The 26044-nt window shown below is 39.8% G+C and overlaps 1 protein-coding gene and 1 long non-coding RNA gene across 11 annotated transcripts in view; one reads left to right on the top strand and one right to left on the bottom strand.

Moving 5' to 3' along the window:
• LOC138748265 (trinucleotide repeat-containing gene 6B protein-like) overlaps nt 1-26044 on the top strand; it is a 220343-nt gene that overhangs the window by 21058 nt on the left and 173241 nt on the right. For 6 of the 8 annotated variants that reach the window (XM_069908126.1, XM_069908127.1, XM_069908122.1 and 3 more), the window contains exons 2-4: nt 5092-5162; nt 5840-5939; nt 24611-24679. In XM_069908126.1, the coding sequence (XP_069764227.1) occupies nt 5886-5939; nt 24611-24679 (123 nt within the window). In that variant the 5' untranslated portion in view covers nt 5092-5162; nt 5840-5885. Of the gene's footprint in view, nt 1-5091; nt 5163-5839; nt 5940-11386; nt 12511-13575; nt 13742-24610; nt 24680-26044 lie in introns of those variants that run through there. The other 2 variants (XM_069908124.1, XM_069908125.1) reach the window with 2 other exon arrangements.
• The window catches only part of LOC138748266 (uncharacterized), an 88691-nt gene that overhangs the window by 12345 nt on the left and 50302 nt on the right, over nt 1-26044 (bottom strand). Inside the window, exon 4 of one of the 3 annotated variants that reach the window (XR_011347912.1) lies at nt 19434-19659. The exons of the other annotated variants lie outside the window; for them this stretch is intronic. This is a non-coding gene — a long non-coding RNA (uncharacterized lncRNA). Of the gene's footprint in view, nt 1-19433; nt 19660-26044 lie in introns of those variants that run through there. 3 annotated transcript variants of the gene reach the window in all.

A 26044-nucleotide genomic window follows, 5' to 3' on the forward strand; every position in this document is an offset into this window, starting at 1 on the left:
AGATCTGTTAAATATGTGAGAATAAACTGTGGGATAAAATAGAGTTTCTTAGCTCGAACAGTTAAAATGTAGGAATACAATGAAGGATGGAGGAACTAAGAAACAAGGAAACCAAAACACTAGAAATTGATATGGTACCATTTAGTCGCCATTTCTCTCTACCTCTTTCCGCCGCCCCCCCCCCCCCCCCCCCCCCACCATATCAACTCTTTAGGTATAGTTTTAGAAAGCCTATAATCTGAAAAAAATTAAAGGAGAATGAAATTAAAGGACAATATAGTTATGTTCACAGAACAGTAATGTTCACATAGCCTGGACAAATTGGTGGAAGATGAATATTAATTGCATTCATTTTTTCCTCTCTGTATCCACTAAGGGATCAGTGATGGAAAAGGTGTTATGTAATAGTTTTGTGCAAAACTCGTTTAATTAGTAATAGTTTATTAAACATGTCTCTGGTGAAGAATTATAATAATAGTTTTTGTATTGAATTTGAAAGTAAGAGTTGGTTCCAAACAAACATTTTGAATTTGAATACAGTAGTTTACTGAGTATTGGTGAAAACCTATTTGGAAAGTAGATTAAAATCAGTAGATTAGCTATGGCAAATAAGTAATGAGAGGATTTGTATTGTAACTTCTAATTTCAAATTCCCAACCAGGTGTGATAATTGGCAACATCAACCTTTTGCCGGGCCGTTAAGTCTGGGAATTTGATGGTTTTATGATTCTAATAATTTCTCCAGGACTATATAATTTTAAAAAAATATACCAAATTTTTTATTGCTTGAGGGAATAGTTGAGAGATGGTCCAAAGGTGACCAGTGAGAAGTTAAAGATTACATTATTTTACATGGTTTTTAAAAAAAATGATTTCTCAAAACATTGTTGGAATTTCACTTTATAATTTTTATGTTTGGTTGAGGATGACCTTGAGAGAAAATTATGCAAGTTTAAAAACAAAATGTAAAAGCTTTTATTGGTATGAAAACAAGAAAGAGATGAATAAAAGTAGCTTGATACCAAATTATAACTTGGATCAGGAAATGGCAAGGAGATTGAACATACTTTCATTACAGAATTTCACTTCAGAAATAGATGGAAAACAAAATCTCTGATGAGAATGAATGACTTAAAAGATAGTATTAGTACAGCAAAGGTGCCAGAGTAATTATGGAATGAAAGGCTGTCAAGTTTCCAGGGAGTAGATTATTTCTTCTAGTTGATAAGTCGAGAGTTAACAACTGGCCATGCACTTGGAGTTGGCGATGTCGTATTCAGATGACGTGAAGAAAATTCTCAGGAGACTGTGATGCTCAAAAAATATATAGATTTGCTTGATTTTCAAATGTGAATGGAATTGAAGGTTAATTTCAAGTTTAAGGCCGTCATTTTCAACCTTTTATTGGCTGTGGCCCCCTTGGAACTCTGCTTAAAGTGCACGGGGGCCCCCCTTTCCTGTGAAGTAGTCGATTGGTTGGTTTCTTCAGCACCTCTCTCTTGTTCAATACATGAAAACCATTAAAATATTTTGATTTCAGCCCATGGCCCCTTTTAATTGTGCTGTGGCCCCTGTTGAGAATGACTGGTGTTGAGGATTAGAGTTGAGGTGACAGGAAATCAGCCATCATTAAAGTAAATGTGGTTTCAAGAGGAAAATGGCTGATTAGTGTTCTTCACTGCATATTTACTATTGTCCAATGAGCACATATTCAACAGTGATGATAAAATAGATGAATGCATTACATTACATGGGGCAGCATGGTTGGCGTAGCAGTTAGTATAATGTCTTTACAGCACCGGTATAGGGACTGGGGTCCAAATCCCATGCTGTCCGTATTCCCCCCCGCATGACTGCATGGGCTTTCCCCAGGGGCTCTGGTTTCCTCCCACCATTTGAAACACATTCAGGGTGTAGGTTAATTGGGTGTAAATTGGGTAGCACAGACTCCTGAGCTGAAATGGCCTGTTACTATATGTAAGTACATCTTAAATAAATGCTTCCAAAGTAAATATTCTTTGCAAACTTGGGGTTACCTTAGTAGCCAAGGAAAAGATGAAAAAAAATTGGGAGGTTTAATTTCCAAAAAAAAAAGTTTAAACAAAAAAATAACTTGGATTGCTTCTTTTTTGGGTGGTTGAATGGAATTAGTTTGGTCCATGATGATTTAAAATACTTGGTTTGTGGAATGTTGACTAGTGTTGTGACTGAGCAACAGTGACTTCTGCCTTGATAACTGGGGACCCTTTGGGTTCACTGAGAGATGGAACATAGAAAAGTACAGCTCAGAAACCAGGCCTTCAGGCTATGATTCTGCGCCAATCACGATGCCCAAATTAAACTAAAATACTACTTGCATGGAGGTTTTGAGGTATTTTTGTAGTAGTAAACTCTGTTTTGAAATAAGCAGAGGTAGTAAACAATGTATTTATGTTTGGTTATGCTAGAATTACTGGGATAGTTGTGAAAAAAAAAATTGAGGACAGATGAGATCTTTTTAATAAAGAGGAAGATCATTTGGCTGGAGCAGATTGCCAAGGAATGTGGTTAAAGTCAGAAAGAAGAAAGGCTGGAAACTGTAAAGAGAACCAAGTTGAGATGGCTTTTGAATAGTGAATAAAAAGTGATTAAGGACCAGAGCCACCTAAATCAATCTGTTAGCCTTGGTCTTGCATGCTCTTCACATTCCCAGACAAACTTTGTATTTGCAGTGAAGAGGTGGAGATGAGCAATTGAACAAAAGACATGAAAAATACAAATGCACATTCAGTAATGGAATTACTTTACACTGATTTAAAACTTTTAAAAAATTCTTCCTCTTGGGATTTGTAAAATCTTGAGATAAAATTGTATTCAATATTTAATTTACTGATTCTCAGGATATGAATGCCACGAACAAGCAACAAATGATGATGATTTCAAGCATTCATACTCGAGTCATGGACGAGTGAGTGTATATTTTAATCATTGTATGGATTGGTTGGCAAATTTGTTATGCTGTGTTGTTGCCTTCAAGTATCGTAGGTTGCAAGTTTGGAGGATGATGTCATAGAAGGCGACAAATTGTTTCAGTGCTGTTTGTGAATCTTGTGGAGGCTGATGATAGAGGGAGTGGAATTTTAATATAGGATTAATATTTGCAATACTGTGAACAGTGGTATTACTTTTCTGATCATGAAGGAAGAAGTGTGATTCTGAACCCCAGTTGGACTAACAAATACCCGAATTAAAGTACTTAAAAAAAAAACTCTTGAAAGTTTGCTCTGAAGTTGTCTGAATGTTAAAAGACTATAATGGCTGCAAATACAAAGAAATCGAAAGCACAGATTCAGAAGAAACTTCCTTTTAAGAGTACAGAAGAAATGAGGCCTACTTACCAAGTGGAATCCACGGAATCGATAGGACAGCCACCTAAGCAGCAACGCACTCCAGCTCGCTTAAGTATTACCCCAGTGCCCTCTTGCGAGGGCGCTGGGCTTCCAATTTTCTCTTCTAATCTTGATTAGCGCGCTCGCGATGTCGGGAGCGCTGTAGAGTTGCCGGAGTCACAGTGTCGGGCCCGGTGCGTAACACTGCTGCGGGTCCCGGTAGCGCAGAGGCCCGAGGCAATGCATCGGAAGACGTGCATGCACGGGCCCTGGCGCTGCTAGGCATGCGTGCTGCGTCCCGGGTCCGCGATCTTCTTGATAGGGTTTGGGCTATCAGTGAAGTTGGTCGGCAACGGGCTGATTACGTCGGGACTGGGTCTGTAGGCATGCAGACCAGAAGCAAGATGACAAAATTGCTGATAGAATTAAAAGAGCAAGAAGAGAACTTCTTTTCAAACTGAAGTAATGGAAGAAGAATCATTGAGTGCTATTGACGGAAAAGAAGGTAGGCCTCAAGGAGAGACTAGTGACACTACTTTTGATGCTGTTTCTACAATTTTGGAATCTATAGCTCATCAAATGGGGTAACATGTCAACACAAATGTCTACTCAGATTGATCATAGATTTATGAACATGACTGAAAAAATGAATAATATTTGAAGTTTTTTCTGTTAAGAAAGATATCCCTGTTGTTAAAGCTGATGTTAATATGTTTGAATATGGTGATACAGTTCAAGACAATTTTAAGAAAATGGAAGGTGCCTTCCAAGTTTGTAGAGAACAAGTGGAACTTAATAAAGAAAAAAATAGAAAAAGTGGAAGATTCCTTTGTTGGATGGGAAATTCAGAAGAAGGACTTGTTGAAGAAAGACTCTTTGGAAAACCAAAGCCGCCGGAATAATGTCAAAATAGTGGGAATTCCGGAAGGAATTGAGGGTTCGGATCCAATTTAAAAATGGATCCCTGAAGCATTGGGATTGGAATTTTTTCCAGAAGGTTTGTAATTAGATAGGGCACACATAGCTTTAAGAAGCAAACCACATCTGGGTCAACCTCCGTGAGCTGTTTTGATTCGTTGTTTATGGTATCAAGATAGGGAAACTATTTTGAGAGTCGCAGTCCAAAATGCACGTAATATTTGCAATACTGTGAACAGCGGTATTACTTTTCTGATGAATATATTTTGTGCCGTCTCCCCCAAAATTTGAAAAGAACAATTTGAACCTTGCAGAACAATGTTTTGATGGTGGAAACCTTTTGAGCTGTGGAAATTGAGTGTTGTGCATAATTTAGGAAGCATTTTAAAATGATTTGTTTATGCACTGTTTCTTCTCACCATTTGCATTCTTGATTCTTCCCAAAATATTGCGAACAACATCTATAGTTACTGTAACTTGTTGGAACATGTTTTGGTAGGTATTGTCTTGCAGAAATATATGCATCCCAGTAGCAGTAATAGGTTGAGAACAATATCAGTAGTTATTAATGAGTACTGGAAATGTTTGTTTGCATAAACATAAAACTCCTGAACTATTTGTTTCATGTTCGAACATGGATGTGGAAAAAGTGCAACAAAAATAGAATTTTTTTAACCTTCTACAATTGAAAGATTTTTTATTCATATGAATGTCTGTGGAAAGATGAGTTTATCTTTCTACATGTGAAACAAAATTAAAAGCTGGTAAAGTAATGAAATGTGTAATTGGATTATTTATGTTACAGGATCTTTGCACCATATGTAGTTGGAAGAGAAGACCTATTGGGCTATAGAAGCCCTTGAGAAACTGTCACAGGTAATATATCATTTTTAAATAAGTGGTGGGTGAACATTTTTTGGTGAGTAATCCATCCCCAAATTTCTATGAAAATCCAATTTTATTATTGCATGTATTAGCAAGCTGTCTAATCAACATCCAGAATGATCAGCAGGTTAAGTTGTAGAAATTGTAAAATACTGATGAAAATGCATTTATTAAGGAACTTTGTAAATATGAAATATTAATAGTGGGCATTTTATTGTGATTTACTTTTAACCCCCCCACTTCCAAACTTAAGTTCTGGATAGTGACAGTCTCAATCTGTTAACCATCGGATAATTCATTATTTAAAATTACGCACTTGATTGTTTGATTACTGGTGGTAGAAATAGAGCAATTTCACATTGGAATGAAATTGGGACTAATGAATGTTGTTAGTTCAGAATAGTGATACGTATCCTGCGTTGTTTCTGACTTTGGTCAGTTCCATCCAAGCAAAATAGAAAATATTCCATTCCCTAGTCTAAAACCTGGATACAGTAATGTAGTGGAATAGTAAAGTCTTATTAGTGTGTGTAGTTGGTTCAAATTTAATTTAAATGTTTATAATTGAGGCTGAGAATATCACTGAAATAAATCTTTCATTTGAAATCTCTTTGTGATAATAATTTTTGACTTTATAATTTGTTAATTATTTTTTTCTTTTTAAACAGTGTTTGTCCAAAAGTGTTTGCGGATATTTGCACAGAAACCCTTCTCATGCAGGTTAATGACGGGTCAAGGCACCAGGAAGCAAATCCCAGGACCTTTAAGGTAAGGATGTTAGTTTTAGAATTTCTGGACTGTATTCAGGTCGTGTTTGCAGATGTATCAAAGATTTTCTGGGGAAATTCATGATCTGTGTTGATTTAGATGCAGAGAGTTTGATAATTGACCTCTACTATGGGATTTTAAAGAAGGAAATTGAAAATTCCCAAACTGATTATTGGCCTTGAACCACTGATGAAAGGAGTGGAATAGTCTTCCAGTGCACCATATCTAGGTTTGTTTCTGAGCAAGATGGCAAAGGTTTGAAAAATTGGTCAAACATGCAGTATCCAAATTTAAGTTGCTTGGATTCCTTGAAAGTGGCACTGCTGTTCTTTTTAAAAAAAAAAATATGTATGAGAAACATTAATTGTAGTTGTTGAGGTGGTCCTGGTGACACTTAATATTTGATACTGTATTCGGCACTTACAGGTATTGGCAGATGCTGAATAAGAGAGTTTTCTGGTTGCTTGAGACTCACACTTCTGATGCTAACTAACACGCAGTTTAAAGGACAAAAATACGACCCTGTACTTACACTGAACAAACTTCATTTGCTTGAATATATAAACCTTTAGACATTTTTTTAAAAGCATTTAACTGTTGCTGCATCTGCAAGTTCCTTTCCCTTCATGGAGCTGCCCAAAAGACCAACAATAACATTATAGATAATTAACAACCCACTTCCTCCAAGTTTGCAGATAAAGCCTTACTAATGTACTTAATAATATTCTAATAAAAATAGACTCTTACAAAGCAGGGATAAGGAGTCACTTTGAGAGTCACCCTAATGGCGAGCGGCATCGACCAGCTCTTCATCCTGGGTGATGCCATTGCTGTTTCACGCAAGTTCATTCAGAGTTGCTATGAGCAAAGCAGACCGAGGCACTCTGCTAGCTGAGTATTTGCTCCCATTTTCACCGAAGCCTTGTGTGTTTCTTCAGAAAACATTTACAATTTCAAGCTTTTATTGATTCTTAATAATTTCTATTTATTTGATTTCCTCTTTTTTGTTGCCAGTTGCTTGAATTCTGGATAACCGGGTTGTTATTATTACTTTATAAATTAGTCCATTTATAACACCTTGATCTCTGTAATTCTCCACTTGGGATTTTTATTCAGCCTATCTGCTAATATGTTAGGAACCAATCTGGTATAGATGAGAAGCCCATTTTATGCAACATAATATCTGTTGCACATATGGGGGAAAAAAGATTATGTAATGATCATGTTCTTATTTAAAGCATAATCTTAGAGGTGCAAGCAAGCTGACCATTCTCATGACCCAAGAAATGATGTGAGGCTCAGGTGCTGAACCTACCTTGAGAAACGTGCTGCTCTAAATAAAATCTTCACCTGATTTTTTTTTTTTACAGTGGGTATCTTTTGGATCATTTAAAATCTCTTAAATCAATTGATCACAGGAGGGGAGAGTTAGATAAAATTGTGATTAAGTTGGCATACTGATATTTTTTTTTGTATCTTTGATTCCATTTGGTTCAAATATGTAAATAGATCTTGTTCGATCTGCATCAGGACGTTTTTGTTTCAAGTATTTCCAGGGCCAGAGTTGAAAATTTCCCAGTGCAATATTTGAGGAGTGATTGTGAAAGTGGCCCTGCTGTTCTTTTCAATGGAATGCATGAACTAGGCTCCGAATCTGTTCCAGTGATGGGTAGATATTGAGAACTATACAGATGAAAGTAAGATGCTTCCCAGGCATCTCCTTCTGAGGAAAGAAGTTTATAAAAAAAAAAGCACTTAAATTTAAACTGGTGAGGAATGTTCAGAAAGACCTGGGTATCTCTGTACATGAATCAATGAAAGTTGGAGTACTGGTAAGTTGCATTTAGGAAAGTAAGTAGTATATTTACATTAATTGGAAGAGCATTTACTTGTATTTCACCTGGAATATTTTCTTATCCCCCTATCAGTAATATGGTGGCTATGCTATGAGGGTTCACTAGATTGATATCGGGGATGGCAAGATTTGTCTGTTGAAGAGAGATCGAGCAAACTTGATCTTTTGCTTTCTTGAGAATAAAAAGTTACAAAATTCTAATCTGGCTTGATTTGGTAAACGCAGGGATAACATTTCTCTGCTGGAATGTTTAAAACTAGAAATTACAAACTCAAAATAAGAGATCAGCCATTCAGGGTTGGGATGAGAAGAAATGTCTTTATCCAGCAGATAGTGAGTCTTCTATGCAAGAGAGTTGCGTGGGATCAGTTGGTGAAGATTTTAAAGAGAGAAATGGATTAGATATTAAGGGATGTTGGATTTGTGAGGGGAAAATGGTGCTTGGGTAAAAGATTTAAACAAAATATGGCAAACTGCCGTAATGCAGTTTATAATGGTGCTACACAAAACATGCTTGCCAGTTAATGGTTGTACTTCAAAATAACTTTCTGTGATATATGATGTGCCTGAGTGATGATGATGTGATTCTATGTGATGTCTGCTCACACTCCCATTTATCCATTAAGAAAATTAGTTTTATATTTATGATATAGCCTTCTCTATTGAGTTGATGCAATTTGTAGTCTATAGAACTGAATGTAAGTGGATTCATTCCAAATGGAAGTTGCACAAGCATTACACTTTCTAACTCCAAAAACCCCAATGCAGCAAAATAGAAGGTAATGTCACAGTTGGCTGAATATAGTTGAATGTTCTTTATTTACCAATTTTAAATATGAACATGTGGGATGTCAAACTCAGCCCACCTAGGTGTATTTAAAGTTTGAAAACATATGAGGGTAGTCAAGAATCCTCCATTGATTTGATTTGTCAGTCTTTCCAAATAACACACTTGTAAACTTGATTGCTTCCTGGAGAGGTCACTTGAACATTCAAGGATGTTGATTTAAAGTAATTGTATGATCAGTCTCATTTGAACATTTTTCTGACTTTCAAATTGTGACTGGGCTTGTAATAAAAATGTTCATCTTTACAACTGTAAGGATCCAAGTCTCTGAGTCTTTCGCCCGTTCTGCATGAACGTAAGATTCTCAGTTAAGCTGATGACTGTTGCTAAGAGCTGCACAGTTTGTTTTTCACTTTCTGTTTTCCAACACCAGATTTTATTATTGCTCATGCAGTATTTGTTTTTTTTGAATATTTTATTCAAACTCGGTTATTAACATTATCAATATCACTGTTAACATGGTCAGCATTGACAACAATTTGCAGTTGTCCATTTCATACAGTTTCTATAAGAGTTCAAGCTCTTTTTATCTTCCTTCCTCCCCAACCCCCATATTCGACACTAGATGTTTAAATAATCACAATTATACAGGACACTAAAGACATTCACAACAAAGGGACGAAACATATGTCAGGATTTTGTGGGCTTGTCACGGCACAGCGGTCAGTGCCCAGGTTGTTTTGTTTTCTTGACTTGGATGGGACGAGTTAGGCCCCCCCCGAGCCCCTCACCACCACCCCCTCCCCAAAACGGCTGAGGAGTAGGTAGGCTATATTCATGCTCCCATGAATTTTAAATATGATTGCCAAATTTTAAAAAAAGTATTGTACTTTTTCCTTGTAAATGATTTTCTCCAGGGGAAGACAGCTTTGGATTTCTGTGTTCCAATGCTTAATGCTCAGGCAGGAGTCGGATTTCCAGGGAACCGCAATATACTTCCTGGCCACTACCAATCCGATCAACACAAATTGAATTGGGAATTTGGACAGCCTCATTTATAAGTCTTGTGTCCATTGTATTTCCCAACAGGAACAACTCAGACTCTGACGCCATTCCAGGATCTTGTTACTTACCGTTAATAGTGTTAATCTATTTGGAGTCGGGGGTGTTTTTGGGGATACCTACTTTGATGACTAAATATTGGTTAATTGTATCCCAGATAGTGATAATTCATTTTAATGGAGGGCTGCCTACTTTTCTAGATAACAATTAGCATCTCATTTATAAATAAGGTCCTCTGCTACCTTTTCACCTAGCATGTGCAGGCCAGTTTGTGCCCTGGATGGTACATCTTCTCCCTCGAAGAGTGAGATGATGTATCCTGACTGGGCTACCCAATAGTTTTTCTTGAAGTCTGGCAATTGTAATTTGCCCAGGCTATAATCCCAGGTCAATTTTTCCATAGAGTCCCTGGCCACCTTTGCATTCCATAGAAATATTCCTAGCTGTGAGAGCATAAATTTTGGAAGAATCCCTGGGGCAACGTCCTGGGCAGTGTCTGGAAGAGGTACTGAAGCCTCAAAAACACATTTATTTTAATACAATTGACCCTGCTTACCAAGGTTATTGGCAGGGACATCCATCTATTTAAGTCGTCCTTGATTCTTTCAAGCAAGAGGGTATTATTCAACTTGTATAAATTGTTCAAACTGTTATCTATTCTAACTCCCAGATATTTGATCCCGTTTTGTGGCCACTTTAGATAGCTGTTCTGCTGACGTTGACTGTAGTCCCACATAATTTCACATATTTCCATATAACATATAACCATATAACAATTACAGTACGGAAACAGGCCATAATCGGCCCTTCTAGTCCGAACCGATTTAAGTGAACAGTTTGCAAAATCATCGAGGACCCCCTTCCACCCAAGCACACAGCATCTTTCTGCTGCTCCTGTCGGGAAAGAGATCCAGGAGGATCAGAGCCGGCACCACCAGGCTGTGGAACAGCTTCCCCAATAACTCCCTCTACATTGTCTCTACCCCATTTCAATTAACATTGTAGCCAGAGATTTCCCCATAGTTCTCCAGTGTAGAGCGCAGCCTGGAGAATGAGTTTACTGGGTCATTCAGATATATCAGTACGTTATCTGCGAATAAGTTGATTTTGTGTTCTTTCAGGCCTGCTCTAAAACCTTTAATGTCTGTATTCTGGTGAATGGCTTCGGCTAATGGCCCTATGGCCAATAAGAACAGGGTTGGAGACGATGGGCATCCTTGTCTACTTGATCTTGTCAGTGGGAATGCTGGAGAAATTTGTTCGTTGGTCACAACTTTAGCCTTGTGCACATGATGTAGCAGACTTATCCAATTTGTAAAATTGTTGGCCCTGTTACGAGCCCAGAGGACCCCAAAACCCAGTAGCAATAGATATTCACCAAGACAAATGGTTACTTAAACAAATGTTGGTTTTAATTATCTTTAAACATGAAAATAGAATCAAACTTATTACTATTGACTTATTTAACCCCCCTTCTAATCCTAAGTGCACGTGTATGTAATGTGTACAAGTAAAAGAAAGAGGATTTGATGAAAGGGAGAAAAAGAAAGGAGAAAATAGACAAAGGCAGCATAAAATATTACACCAAACTTTAACCCCTTACCCATATTTCCCTTCTCACATCTAATTCCCTCTAACCCTTCCTCTCCCCGACCTCTGGTGACCTTACCCTTTATACCATCACAATCCCCCTCATTTCTAAAGGCTGTGTATTTTGCATCCATCTACCTCCCACACCTCTCCACCCTCACCCCCTCCTGGACCATTTCTTTTTCACAAATTCTCTCAGTAGCTTATTTTTATCTTTAACAGTTGAATTTATTATCACTCTCTTGATATGTAATTATTTCCAATAGTACACTCTCTTATACAACAAAATTACTAACATTGTTCATTTGGTGCTACACCTATTTGCATTATTTCTGCTTCATAAACCCCGGGATCTCTTTGGCCTCTGTCAGGAGTTTTCTTTCACCTCCTGGCATTATGATTTTTAGGGTTGCCCGGTAACTAAGGACACATTCATATCCTTTCTGCTTAGCCATCCTTTTTATTGGCTCGAATTCTTTTCTTTGCTTGAGGAGGGCCACACTTCCACACTTGTGTCTGGGTAGAATAGAATCATTTTTCCCTTCAGCTCCTTTGGCCCCCCCCCCCCCACCCCCTTGCTTTCACCCTAACAGCCGCTGCCCTTAAAATTTTCTCTTGATCCTGGTGACTTAAGAGCTTAACCAGAACCGAGCGTGACTTTTGACTGGGGTCAGGGCGTGGGAAGTCGGGTGGGGGGTGGGTCCCGATGAGCCCTCTCTACCTCCACCAGATCCCTTAATTTTTCCTTTCCAAGACTTCTGGAGAGCCAATGTTGTAAAAAAAACTACGGGATTCCTCCCCTCTTCGCCCTTCGGCAACTCCACAATCTTGATGGTATTCCTCTGGCTGTGATTTTCTGAGGTGTTAATCTTCTGCCAGAGGCGCCCCCTTTCCGTCTCCTGTGCGGTAACCTCGGCCTCTATTAATTCTGTCCTCATTATCACCAGTTCTAACTTCTAGTTCAGATACCCTTCCTGATAATCCAGTTTGGGAATTCTCCCATCTATCTATTTTGTTGTACAATTCTCCCGTCTTTTCCTTTCAATCCCTGGCCAGTCTCTTTTTCATTCTTATCATCATCTTTAGGATATCATGTAATGAGGGCACTCTGCCACCTCCCCCTCTTGCTGATGCCAGCTTGCTGCCACAGAGGGTCCTAGGTCCTCCCTGTGATTGTCCCGCGACGCTGCCTCCTGCCCCCGTTCGTTATCGGCCTCACTAAGGTTGCCGCTGGAGCCGTCTCCCGACGCAGTGCGGAGGTCTTCCATAATCTCCAGGTGAGTTGCTCCCACCGCCCGTTGTACTGAGCTCCCTGGCGCACTTTGCTCGTTGTCTTTGGAGGAAGGGACACGAAATGCGCCGTGCTCCAAAGCTTGGATCTCTCTATGGGCTCCTCATTTCCCGATGCTTGGCCGGAGACCACGCCGTCCCTCCTCCCCAGGTTGGTCTTACTGTCCACTGTTGTCTTGTGGGAGCTTCGTTCATCCTCGGCAGGTCGAACCTCCATTGACGGGGCCTCCAGAGCCTTGGGCCTGGACTGAGTTGCTATCTTGGCCTCCCTGAGGTGGGCTCAGTTGGGTGCCTATCATTCCTCCCACCTTGCTGGCTGCCTTTGCTTGATTGATGCTCTTCTTCCCCATTGCAGCAAGGGAGGGGTTTTTATTTTTTTAAATTTTTTTTGTATTACTTTGACTTTTGAACTGTTTTTTATTCTTCTGATCTAGGAGCTCTGGGAGGTCAATGTCTTAACTGCTCACTCCTTATCATGTGACCTCCTCCCTCATGCAGTATTTGTTGCAGCAAAAAACATTTTTTCTTATTGTTTGTTCTTAATTGCCCCGAGCTTGAACTGAGTAGCTTAATAGACCATTCTGGCATCAGCTATTGGTTTGAAGCTGTACCACCTACTGAATTCAACATTTTGTTTTGAGTTGTTTGCTGCTAGATGCAGTTTCAATGGCAGGCCCATCAATATCTCAGTTGTTTTCTATGTGACAACCTCAAGAATTTTGTTTTAGCTTTCTTTATTTCCTCTTTTTGAGCAAGTTGAACATTTGGTCCTTTGCTCTCCATTCAATTTCATTGGGTTGTGGTGTTGTTGGTCACTGGCTGTGGATTCATTCAAATAACAACAGAAAAATCTTGGCAGTCCATTTCACTTCAATAATCATGCTTGGTCAGGGGTACTTCCTTTTGGATGAGGCATCAATTCGATGCATCATTTACCTTCTTTCCAATTTGATGAATGTAAAAGACAACACTACACCAATCAGTATCTGGGCATTATCACATTACTGCTTACTGTGTACAAATTCATTCTCTCGTTTTCTCTATCACATTAGTGCTTCATGCTGCAAATCATGGCAGTCAACCTCAAGTGATGGATATTATGGAAATCAAAAGCTGTCTTCATCTGATTGAGTCGTTTGGGGCTGTACTCGCTTGTATTTAGAAGAATGAGAGGGCGTTTTATAGAATCAAAAACATTATGAAAGGCATAAACTAGAGGTAGGTAAGCTTTTTCCATTGGTTGGTGAGACAAAACTAGGGGACACAGCCTCAAAATCCAGGGTAGAAGGTTCCGAACGGTGATGAGGAGGAACCGCTTTTCCCAGCGGGTGGTGAATCTATGGAATTTGTTGTCCGTGGAAGTAGTGGAGCTACCTCTGTCAATATATTTTGGACAAGGTTGGGAAGATTCTTACATAGGAGGCGAATTGAGGGATATGAGGAAAAGGTGGAGATTAGCCTATTATCGGATCAGCCGTGATCTCATTGAATAGCGGAGCAGGGGCCGGTCAGATGCCTGACCCCTGCTCCTATTTCTTAGGTTCTTGTGTTCATATTAATAGTTGGCAAGCAATTCATTGGTAAAATCAAACCTTAATTTGCACTTTTCAGTACTGTTGCCATATACCACTTTTCTGTAATGAAGAGATTGGTCTAATTCCTGCCACTATTTCACCCAGAATGAACTGACATAGCACAGACTAAGAATTGACTCAGGGATGCTCCTTGTCTGGACGAATTGGCTATTTGCTGAAAAGACACATTGGGGAAACCTCAGAATAACTACTTTTGGAGTTTTGTTTTCTTCAGGCATAGGTGACATTCCTACCTTAACTTGGTAAAAAAAAATGTACTTTCAAGCATGTGTTTGGAATTAATTGGAATCAGAATTTATTATCATAAACAGGTCATGTTTTGCGGCACCACCATAAGTGATAATGTTCATATTATATAATCATCTTATGACATTACTATTTAAAAAAAGTAAAATTAATAATGCACAAAAAGTAAGGCAGTGTCTATGGTTCACTGATCATTCAGGAATCTGATGGCAGTAGGGAAGAAGCTGTCCTTGTGCAACTAAGTGCTTGTCTTTAGGCTCCTGTACCTTCCCCCCCCCCCCACCCCCCCCCCCCCACAATGGTAGTGAAGAGGGCATGGGGGTGGGGGTCTTTGAGGATAGAGGCCCTTTTTTAAGACATCGCCTCATGGAGATGTCCTTGATGGAGTGAAGTCTGGTACCTGTAATATCGCAGGCGGAATTAATAACCCTCTGGAGTTTATTCTTGTCCTGAGAGTTGGCGTCTCCATACCAGGCAGTGATGCAACCACATAGAATGCTCCCCACGGTACACCTGTAGAAGTTTGAGAGTCTTCGGGTCCTGGGTGTCAACCTTGTCATAGCACTATATATATATATATAGTAGAGACTTCTAATTGCTTAGTGCTGCAACAGTAAGGAAATATGAGACTGTGACACTAGTGTGTAGAATCTGAACTCGAGGCAGCTGGCTGAACGAAGTCATTGAGCCTATGCCGAATTAATATCAGTGGAAATGAATTATCGATGGAAAGCATGCTTCAGTGACCCTGTCATTTCGGCACTCTCTGTTCATTCTGATGCCACTGTATCATCTGAATTTATCTGTGAATAAAGCGCCCAAGTTGAGCAGAAATACTGGATATTTGTTTATCCAGTTAAGTATTTTTCAAAAACCCAGTGCCCATCCTGTATTTTGGATATATAGTCTTTGACTGATATGGCTCATTGGGAGAGAGAACTGTTGTGGATTCAAGTTGCATTTTAAAACCTGAGTGCACAATCTAGGCTGACACTTTAATTTCTGAGGGAATCCTGTACTCTGGTTAGACCCTCTTTTTAAAGGGATATTCCTTTAATCCTCGTGCTATTCAGAGAACCACAGGAAATTTCCCTGAGTTACTCCTGTTCAGTGGAGACGAAGAGACTGTAGATGTTGGAATCTGTAGGAAAATTTCTCGAAAGTGGGAACACCTTGGGGACTTCACAGTGGAACAATAAAATGGAGATGCATGTGCAACAGTTATCCTTGAATTAACACTTAAAATGGAATACCTATCCATTTCCAAAGGCAAAATACTGCAGATTTTGCACGTTTGAAATGTGAGCTCTATTCATCTTTTCACAGATGCTAACTGACCCTTTGGGTGTTTGCAGGTTTTTTCTTCTGTGTTAATTACATTTGTCACTTTTTTTTTGGCGTTCTTGCTGTTCATAATTTGGCTGTGGATTCTCTTCAATTTAACATTTGCATCACTTCAGAAGTGTTTCATCAGCTGTAAATTGATTTGGGTTACTCTGAGGTTTTGAAAGATGCTGTGAGAGGACTTCTATTTTCTTGTTCATCCTTCTGAGAAATTGAGGCCAAACTGGATTTGTTTCTGAGCCAGTGTTCATTTTCTGCTCTGCCTCAATAATGTGTCAAGGAGTGTATAGAATCCTTAATGTTTTATTTCTTCACTTGTCTAGACTTGTAAGAGATTTTCGTAGCACTGTTCTGTTTCTTTAATACACTTAAAGCTTTCACCATTTTCCTCCTTCACTTTTAGTTTTTCCTTGATTGTTATTTTCAATTCGGTTGCTGTATTCTAACACCATATATTGGTTCATGTACTTCCTTCATTAATTTTATTGTTCTGCACTGCATTTACTGATTGTGAATAATAAGCCTTTAAGATAGCAGTACTAGTAAATTAGAATGTTACCTTCCTGGATCTGACCACTATTCTTTGCGATCCCAAGAGAAGACATTGGGTGATGACATTATCAGATATTTCTGCTAACCTCTCTGATTAGTTTTGGGTTGCATTAATCTTTAAGACAGTGATTTCGAATACGAAAGATACCAAAAAGGAAGTAAATTTAAATGTAAAACAGATGGAATAAAATATCTTGGAATGGTAACTGACATCAACTTCTAAAATCTGTACAAACTAAATTGCATTCCTCTTCATGGGAAGATAGAGAGCTGCAGAAATGGAGAGACCTACTGATTACTCTAGTGCACACATGTCAAACTCTGGCCCGCGGGCCAAATTTGGCCCGCGATATAATTATATTTGGCCTGCAAGATCATTTCAAAAATGTATTAGAGGTGGCCCCCCCCTGCAGCGAGAGCCGATGCTGTTTTTTGGTAATGTCACCCCCACCATCCTCCCCCTTCATTGCACATCCTTCCCCATTGCAACACGAGAAATTGTAACACGAGAAGTCTGTCGATGTCATCAGCCGGCAAGCCAGTTGGAAGGCTCCCCGCACAACCAGTCACTTCTCCCACCTGTCGAGCGGTGTGGCGGATTGGCGAGCGCCTGTGATTGCCTGTTGGCGCGACGGGCATGGCAGGCTGCGCACAGCCCCCGGGCAGCGCGAACCCCGCGCGACTGGCACTGGACGGCCCTTCCACAGCGCGAGCGCACTTCTCCCGGTCGCCATGGCCTTCAGCGCTTGCACCCGCGCGGACCCCAGGGATGGCTGGTTCGACCCTGCACGTGAAGAGAGAGATGGTGGCTGTCCGCAAAGGCTGATCGGCAGCGCGCTGGGCCTGAGTGGATGGGTAAGCAGGGGTGGGCAGAGGATGTAGGTGAGGAGTAATGGGCAGGGGAAGTTATGGTGGTGCGAGGGGCAGTTAGAGGGAGGATGAGTAGAAGGAGGGGTGGATAGGGAAGAGGTAAAATGGGAGGGGCAGGGCGAGTAGGGGAGGGGTGATTAGAGGGTGAGAGACGGGTAGAGGGAAGGAACAGGTTGAGGGGAGAGGCAGTAGAGGGGCGTGTATAGGATGGGGTGGGTCGAGGCAGAGCGAGTGGAGTGAGGGGTGAGTAGAGGTTGGGTAAAGGACTGGTCAGGTAGAGGGATGGTGGGTCGAGGGTGAATAGAGGCCTAGAGCCTGAGGAGTGAGCAGGAAATGCTGAGTCCTGATGGAGGCCAAAACGGACACAGCCTGTGAATGCTGACTACATCTCCACAGGGACCAAATATGTTTCCCTCAGGTCAAGCAAAGGGTGAACTTGAGCTACCTACTCCTGACCTGTAACATTATCCTCCTAAAGTTATATCCTAAAGTTTAACATTACATATGTTGAAAGAAGAGAAAACATGCAGATGTTGTTGAAAATTTTCAATAAATATTTAGTTCGGCCCTCGACTTAGTCCAAGTTTTTAATTTTGGCCTTCCGTGAATTTGACTTTGACACCCCTGCTCTAGTGGGAAGGGTTAACTGTGTCAAAATGAAAGCAATGCCAAGACTGCAGTATCTTTTTCAAATGCTGCCTATTCTGTTACCAAAAAACTTCTTTAAACTACTAAACAATCATATTAAACAGTTGCTATGGAAAAATAAGGTACCAAGAATCACACTGGAAAACTGACATGGAACTACAACTGAGAGAACAGACTTCCAGATTTAAAAAAATACTACTTAGTTGCACAGGATAGATTTCTCGCTGCCTTCTTCATTGAAGACAACCCACCTCTCTTGGATTCAGATGGGAATGTACTCATTGAAGAAGGGGGAAGCAATTGATTTTATCTATAAATGGAATGTCAAATCACTAGAAAAAAAAAGACAGATAATCCCATACTAATACATAAGAACAGAATGTGGCAAGAAATTAATGAAGGTATAGTTTTTTTTAAAAAAAAAAGGGATATCAATAAAAGCACCGCTGCAAGTTCTCGAGGGTTGCCATGGGGTTTTCCTTGCATTTATCGGGAGCCAGGAACTCCCTGGAATGATCAAAGGCGCACCATTGACCATCCCTGCCGCTGAGGCTTTGAAGTCTTCCTTTGGCGCGGTACGAATTCCCAAAAGGACCCAAGGCAGTTCGTCTATCCAGTTGGGACCTTCATCCAGGCTATCAAGGCTGCCTTGAGATGCCTATGAAGGAGCTCCACCAACCCATTGGCCTGAGGGTGGTATGCTGTGGTGTGGTGGAACTCTGTCCTCGGAAAGTTGCCCAGCGTTGTCCAGAGGTGAATTGTGTCCCCCTGTCTGAGGTTAGGTGCTTTGGGACCCTGAATCTGGACACCCATGTGTCATTGAGTACCCTGGTGCAGGTTTCTTTTGAGGTGTTAGTCAGCGGGACCACCTACGGCCACTTTGTGGAGCAGTCAACCATGGTCAAGAGGTATCTCACCCCACTATGTCGATGTGTACATGGCTGAACCTGTGGCAACTGGCTCAAAAGTCTGTGTGGGCACTCTCTTGTGAACCTGCATTTTGGAGGACTGACTGTTCATGCAGGTTTTGGCCCACTGGCTGACCTGTTTATGGAAGCCATGCCAGACAAACCTGCTAGCCACCAGGTTTGCTGATGTAGTCTATAATGGTGCTGGTGTCCTTCTTCACCTGGGCCACAACACTCCGAGGGTCATTGAAGCTGCTCCAGAAAGATCTGCTCAAAGAGAAAGCAAGGTTTGTGGCACACTTTTAGAGCAAGCATATCGCTCATTTGGGCGGATGGGGCCCTGTCTCCCAATCCATCCATATGCAGCAATTGGGTGGCATTTTCGCATCGGAAAAGCCAGAAAGTGCGGTTTAGCAGCACTTTGAGGGCCGCATATTTTACCTTGCTCCAGAGGCTGCAGTAGGAAATCCATGACCCTTGCCACTGTGTCCTGATTGAGGCTGCTCACGAGGTAAAGAAGTGGGTGTTGTCAGCGGCGATGTGCCGAGGCTGAGACTGAGCCTTGACCTGCTCGAACATGTGTGGCCGGAACACCCAAAACGTTGGGAGCCTGAAATAGACCACGTGGATGGTTGCTGGCTCAGCTTGATCTGTCATTTTCAGGTCCAACTGCCGTTTTGACCTGTTGGGGTCACCAATGTAGCATTTGCGCTACACGAGCATGGATAAGCATGGCAAGCACACCGAAGCCTTGGAAAACACGACTGGTTTATTGCTTTGGCCGTCGCACTTATATGGACCCTGCATCATTGGAGCGCCGGCCTGGGATTGGCCGGTGTTCCTGCCAGAGTTACTCATCTTCCTACCTTGTGAAGGTCAGCTGGGATGACGGCCGGTGTCACTCCCAGGTTCACATGGTCACTGCATTTGTCAGCCATTTTACTGGCCAGTCCATGTCTCCACGCACGGGCCACTACAATAGAATATAAGATATATTGAATACTGCTACATAGAAGGAACTCTTGTGTTCCTCGAACAATTAAAACACAAAAACAGAGTGGCCAATGGGACCTTTGGTTTTCTCCAGCTTAGATCGTTCTTAAGAGAAAGATGGGGACCAATGTTGACCCCACCTGAAACTAGTGAAACGGAACCAATGGTCTGTATGGGCGATATACCCACATTCATAACAAAAATATACTATGCTCTCCAGAGCAAAAGTGCAAAATCAGGATTACAGAGGTCAAGAGAAAAATGGGAGTCAGATTTGGGTGTGGTGATTCCAGAAAGAAGCTGGTCAGATTGGTGTAAAGACAGCAAGATATCAATTATAAATGCAAAATATGGTATAATTCTTTTACACCAATTATATCTTACCTACAGAAATTACATAGATCAAAAGCCGAAATATCAGATGTGTTTCAGATGTGGGTCTGAGACAGGAACTCATTTTTTACATTTTACGTGATCATGCGTGAAAGTGAGGCCATTTTGGCAAGAAAAATTAGTCAGGCTTACAGGAGTAGCCTTCATGGGTGGCCCAGAGCTATACCTACTCGGCAATTTTATGGAAATAAGAAACAAATTTCATTTATAAAAATTTCTCCGGCTCTAGCAAAAAAAATGTATTGCAATCCTTTGGAAGTCCGACTCCCCTCTACTTTTAGCGTGTTGGACTGCGGAAATGAACAGCTATATTCCAATGGAGAAAAATCACATATAATTTAAAGAATAAATATGGCACTTTTGTCAAGATCTGGCAGCATTACATGGACTACATAAGGGCCCAAATGTATGGAAGGGGGGGGTAGGGAGGAAGGGACTGTTTTGCTCTTTGTTGGTTGTTGTCTATAAGAAAAAGTTTAATATATTGTGAAATTGAAAATTTTATTTTGTATATTTTTGAAAAAAAATCAAAAATAAATATTTTTTAAAAAACTTTGAGACAGTGTGCTCGAGACCCCTGTTGCCCTCTGGATGAAACGATGATCCATTTCTCTCCTCTACAGTTTACCTTGAATCTGTGTCCCATGCTTTTGTTCCTCCCTCCAAAGGTAAATGTGTATTTCCTAAGTACTTTATCTCTCCACAGTGACCTCTAGTTCAAGCAAGCAACCTCAGCTATCCAATCTTACTTCATAGTTATGGTTTTCTAGAGATGCCGATATTCTCATTTATCTCTGCAATATAGGCATATCTTGATTGTTGTTTTGCTAATGAGTATTAAGTACTGCCTGTCCCGCATCGGACTTGTCAGCCACAATCGAGCCTGCAGCTGACGTGGACTTTTACCCCCTCCATAAATCTTCGTCCGTGAAGCCAAGCCAAAGAAGAAGATTGAGGTACAAGGATTGCTTAAAGAAATCTCTTGGTGCCTGCCCCATTGACCACCGCCAGTGGGCTGATATCGCCTCAAACCGTGCATCTTGGTGCCTCACAGTTCGGCGGGCAGCAACCTCCTTTGAAGAAGACCGCAGAGCCCACCTCACTGACAAAAGACAAAGGAGGAAAAACCCAACACCCAACCCCAACCCACCAATTTTCCCTTGCAAGCGCTGCAACCGTGCCTGCCTGTCCCGCATCGGACTTGTCAGTCACCAACGAGCCTGCAGCAGACGTGGACGTACCCCTCCATAAATCTTTATCCGCGAAGCCAAGCCAAAGAAGAAGAAGAAGAAGAAAGAAGAAGATTGAGGGATATGCTATTACTACAGGTCGGTAATGCTGGAGTTAAAATAAAACAGCCATAATCTTATTTGAATGACAGAGCAGGCACAATGACCCAACTCTGTCATAGATTAAACATTAAAATGGAATGTCCTTGTGTCCTGCATATATCTCTAATGAAGCAACTTAGAAATCTGAAGGTAAAATCTATAATTTGCATGCAAGTTAGATTTATCACAAGGATGTTTCTCTAACCCCTCCCCACATGGTCTATCCATAATTCATAGAAGGCATAATTATTTTCCTCATTTAAAATTGTTTTTTTTCCCCATATCTATTGGGATATCGAATGTTTGGATGGATCTGACCCAGGTTATCTTGATCTCTTGAAAATTTGTGTGGCAAGTTTCTAGGGGAGATCAGCAATGATTTAAACCAGTTAGACGAATGCATTTGAGAGCAAGAACTAAACTTCATAAGATACCAAAAAAAAGTCTTAGCTACTATTACAAAGGTTGTGCACAATGATTGATGAATAATTTTTTGGATGCTTCTGATAGAATGGGAAAAACTTTCCTTATCTGTTTTTGGTTAAAGTTCAAAGTCAAAACCTGATGGCCCTGCTTGTGCCATCAAACTGTCTGAATGTGGGGGGAAGGGAGGGAAGAGAGTGAATCTGAGAAAAAAATACTGAAAGATTGTAAAGTTGTTTGGGATGAATGATAATGGATCCTAAAGCAACAAACAGAGCATGAAATCAAATGTTCCAAGATATTAGACACAATAATAAATTAAAGCATTATGTATTTGGGAAAATGTTAGAGTACAATTGAAAACCAATATACAAATATATTTGACAAGCAATCAATCCATCATATTAGGAAATAAGAGAAATTAAACATTGTGACTCAACAGGAATAATTTTAATCAAAAACTTAGTGGAATTGTTCCATTATATTACTTGGTGATCTGATGCAGGGTGTGTTCCCCAATGTTGTTGCACAGTATAGTTGCGTGAAAGAGTAATTTTAGCACCCAAGCATGACACAGTGGAAGCTGTGAATAAAGACCTTTTTAAAGGTTCCTGGACGATGTGTACAATATAAATCTCTACAGTGTGACAGACATTGAGGCTCTGCATTTTCCTGTTAAAGAATTGATCTGGCACCACCTGGTCTGCCTTCTTGAACTAAAAGGAGCTCCAATTGTGTTCAGAATTTGAAGCCACCAGCACTCTCAATTTAAAAATGACTTCCACTTGATATTGAACAATAATGACTGATAATGTTACCGGGGGAAAACTTTGTCATGTTTGACCTCCCTTTTGAATTGAAGCAACTTCAAAGTAAATTTGATTTGAGCATTAATAAAATGTAAGGGTTACCATTAGATTTCAGATTCATTGTCATAACGTACATGACAAGACAGAATTACCACCTATTGGTAGTGTTTTTAAAAAAAACTACCCTACATACACATGTAAACAAATAAAGAACTATAAACAGGTAATGAATGTAAACAAACTGTGCAATACAGAGAGAATTCAAAAATTCGATAAGAGTCCTTAAATGAATCTCTATTGTTGTTGAGTCTGAGAGTGGAGGGGTAGCAACTATTTCTGATCCTGATGGTGCTAGTCTTGCAGCACCGAGACCTCTCCTGATGGCAGCAGCTAGAATAGAGTGTGTGCAGGATGGCGTGGATCCTTGTTTGTTGCTACTCTCTGACAGCAACGGTCCTTGTAGATGTTCTCGATGGTGGGGAGGGTTTTGCCTGTAATGTTCTGGGCTGTGTCCACTACCTTTTGCAGGGTTTTATGCTCAGGGGTATTGGTGTCCCCACACCTGACCATAATGTGCACATTTTCCACCACACATCTTTAGAAATTTGCCATTTAAAAAAAAAATTGGCCTTAATCTTGAAACCCACATTTAGCTATTTGTTGGTTGCTCCAGGGTTGATTTTTTTTTTAAAAACACGCATTTTTCATCAGATTAAAAAGAAAGAAATGAAGTGCACTCTGAAGCACTTGAAATAGATTAGTTTTACTTGCAGTGCATACCTTCTTAAAGTGAACTCTGTATTATCCAACCAAGCAAAATATCCCACAAGTCTTTTTGACCACCCTATTAACATATTCTGTTTTTTTTCCATCTATGGACCTGCTCTTTCTGTTAGTGCCTGGAGTATGTTTTTGACATAATTGTGAATTTAGAAGAGTTGTGAGTAAGAAAGGAAGGGCAGTGCATGGAAATAATGACAGTCACTTTTAATGCCCCCTTACTGTTGTGTACAGCAGTAGATTTTAACTTCATGCCCAGTTCAAAACAGAGGATATCTTGCTTTGCTTTAGTGAATTATTCAGAAAATATAATGGCACATTGTGAGAAATGCCCTCACTAATTTTTTAAGTATGATTACTTTTGATTCTTGAATAATTTTCTGCATTTAGGATGAATAAATGGATCCATAAATATTATGTGGCCAATTCAAGTTATTTTCCATTGTGTTAATGTGCCTCTCACACTTGGCGTGGATAAAATGAAGGAGTAATTTTATAGACAGGAAACTATTGTCAAATGCCTTGAGCTACTCAACTAGTTAATATTTTCTGGTATTGATTGAGGCAAGATGATTGCATATTAATTATGTGCTTTTCTTGGTATTATATTGTGAGACTTTTAAACCTAAACCTGGAATTAGCACCTCTACTTAACTTTCCATATAGATTGGTCTCAGTATCAAATTAACACTGTACTGATTTATGTAAGTTGTAGATAGAGCTTTGGACTACATGATTTGGGTGAAATTTTAACCAGATTAACTACCTAAAATTATAAATATTACTCTCTTTTGCCTTTCTTGGTTCTTTCAATTAAAAAAATGAACTAGATTATGGTTCTTGGAGTTGTAGTTTGGCACCCTTGTTATCTCTTAGAATGTTTTATTACCTGATTGTGATCCCCTGTTCTACTAGCAAACATCACACATGTTTTCTGTTCTCTACTGCCCCCCCAACTATCACCTGCTCTTGCCCTCATTTTCTCCCACTTTCTGTTTATTTTCTTGCATGCATGTTTACTTGCTCCATCCCTCAGTTCCCTTTCTTTTCATTTCATTCTCACTTCTATGACTTACTTGATTTACTGTTTTATTTTTGACTTTTCCACCTCAAGTGCTGATCTAACCTTTAACTTGGGTTTTGATTTTGGTGACTTTACAGGCTGTTCAGAATCTTAATTTGATTCTGTTTCTAGGATATGGAGAAGATGACAGAGGAACTGCATGTACTGACCAAGGAACAGAATCCGAACACAGAGATTCAGGTAAAATGTTGTGTTTCTGTTGAAAGTGATGTACATGTAACTTTAAAGGGGAGTGGAGTTCCAGTGGTCAATTCTCCCATTAGAGTATTGCATTAGAATTTAGACATCCGTCACGCTTGAGAAACCAGGTTATAGATCATCTTGGATCTTTTGTATTCTGAGCCATAAGCGCGAACATATATGCTTGTAAGATCTCTGAAGAGAAATTTGGGGCTTTGAAAAAAAAAGAATTCCCATTTAATAATAGATTTAAAATATATATTATCAAATGTTATAAGTAATTTAAGATGTACAATATCTTGTATGGTATTACAGAGGAACATTCTAGTAGTGTTGAAGAACATGTAAGAGTTTGAAAATAATCTTTTAATATAAATTTCGTGCTGTCTCATTGCTGCTTATGGCCAGCTGGCATAGTTAGCAGTATGACTCGAAGCATAACTTCTCAGATTTTACCGAGGGGTTGACCATTAATTTTAGAGGGCAGGTGATTTATTGAGGTTGACTGCTAGAAAGATGATCTTTGGAGAAAAGTAAAAGCTCTTCCGACAATGCACTGTACACAACAGTGGATAGATTGGGTTTCTCTAGGAACTTTATGCTTTCGGCATAATTTGATTAGAGAAAGGGTTTCTAATTTGTTGTGTGTGACGAAGCAGTAATTTTTTTGGAGCAACTATGCTACACCACAAAATTTATCACCTATTCTTTATTTCTGGAGAACTTTAATCAAATTAGTCCTAACCTTCCAGTGAATAATCTAGTCCCTTAGAGCCATGATAAATGAGCAAAACATTCCATTGGGGAACAATGTTGAAAAAATCATGTATTGGGGTCACCTTTCATTTTCCCATTAGACATTAGGAATATTAAAGTAATCAACAATCATTGCCTGCTTCTTGAACCATAATGTTCAGTGGGAAGAGTGTATGACCAACAAGTACAGAATAATATCACTAAGATACAAAAGAAGCATGAATATTACAACTCAGATAAATTAACTAGAAGTTATTAGTTTGCCATTGAAATTCTATGACAGAATCCCAATTAAAAGGGAGATAAAAAGAAAGTTATGATACTGAAAATCTAAATTGGTTATGGGCTAGAGACACCCAGCAGCTAAATCAACATCTGCATGAAAATACGCATCATGTTTCAAATGGAATTGTTTCTTCTTAATTCTGTAATGAAGGTTCTCCATCAAAAAGGGTAGCCTTCCCTTTAATCTTTTCCAAGATTGACTACCCTGTATAGTTCAGTAATGCTTTTAACTGAAGAAACAATTCATTTTTAAATGAATATAAATTATTATTTCATCTTTAAAGTTACAGTTGTCCCATTTATGGATAATTCTGTTTCCTAATT

The sequence above is a fragment of the Narcine bancroftii genome, chromosome 13, assembly GCF_036971445.1.
Source record: "Narcine bancroftii isolate sNarBan1 chromosome 13, sNarBan1.hap1, whole genome shotgun sequence".
NCBI lineage: Eukaryota > Metazoa > Chordata > Chondrichthyes > Torpediniformes > Narcinidae > Narcine > Narcine bancroftii.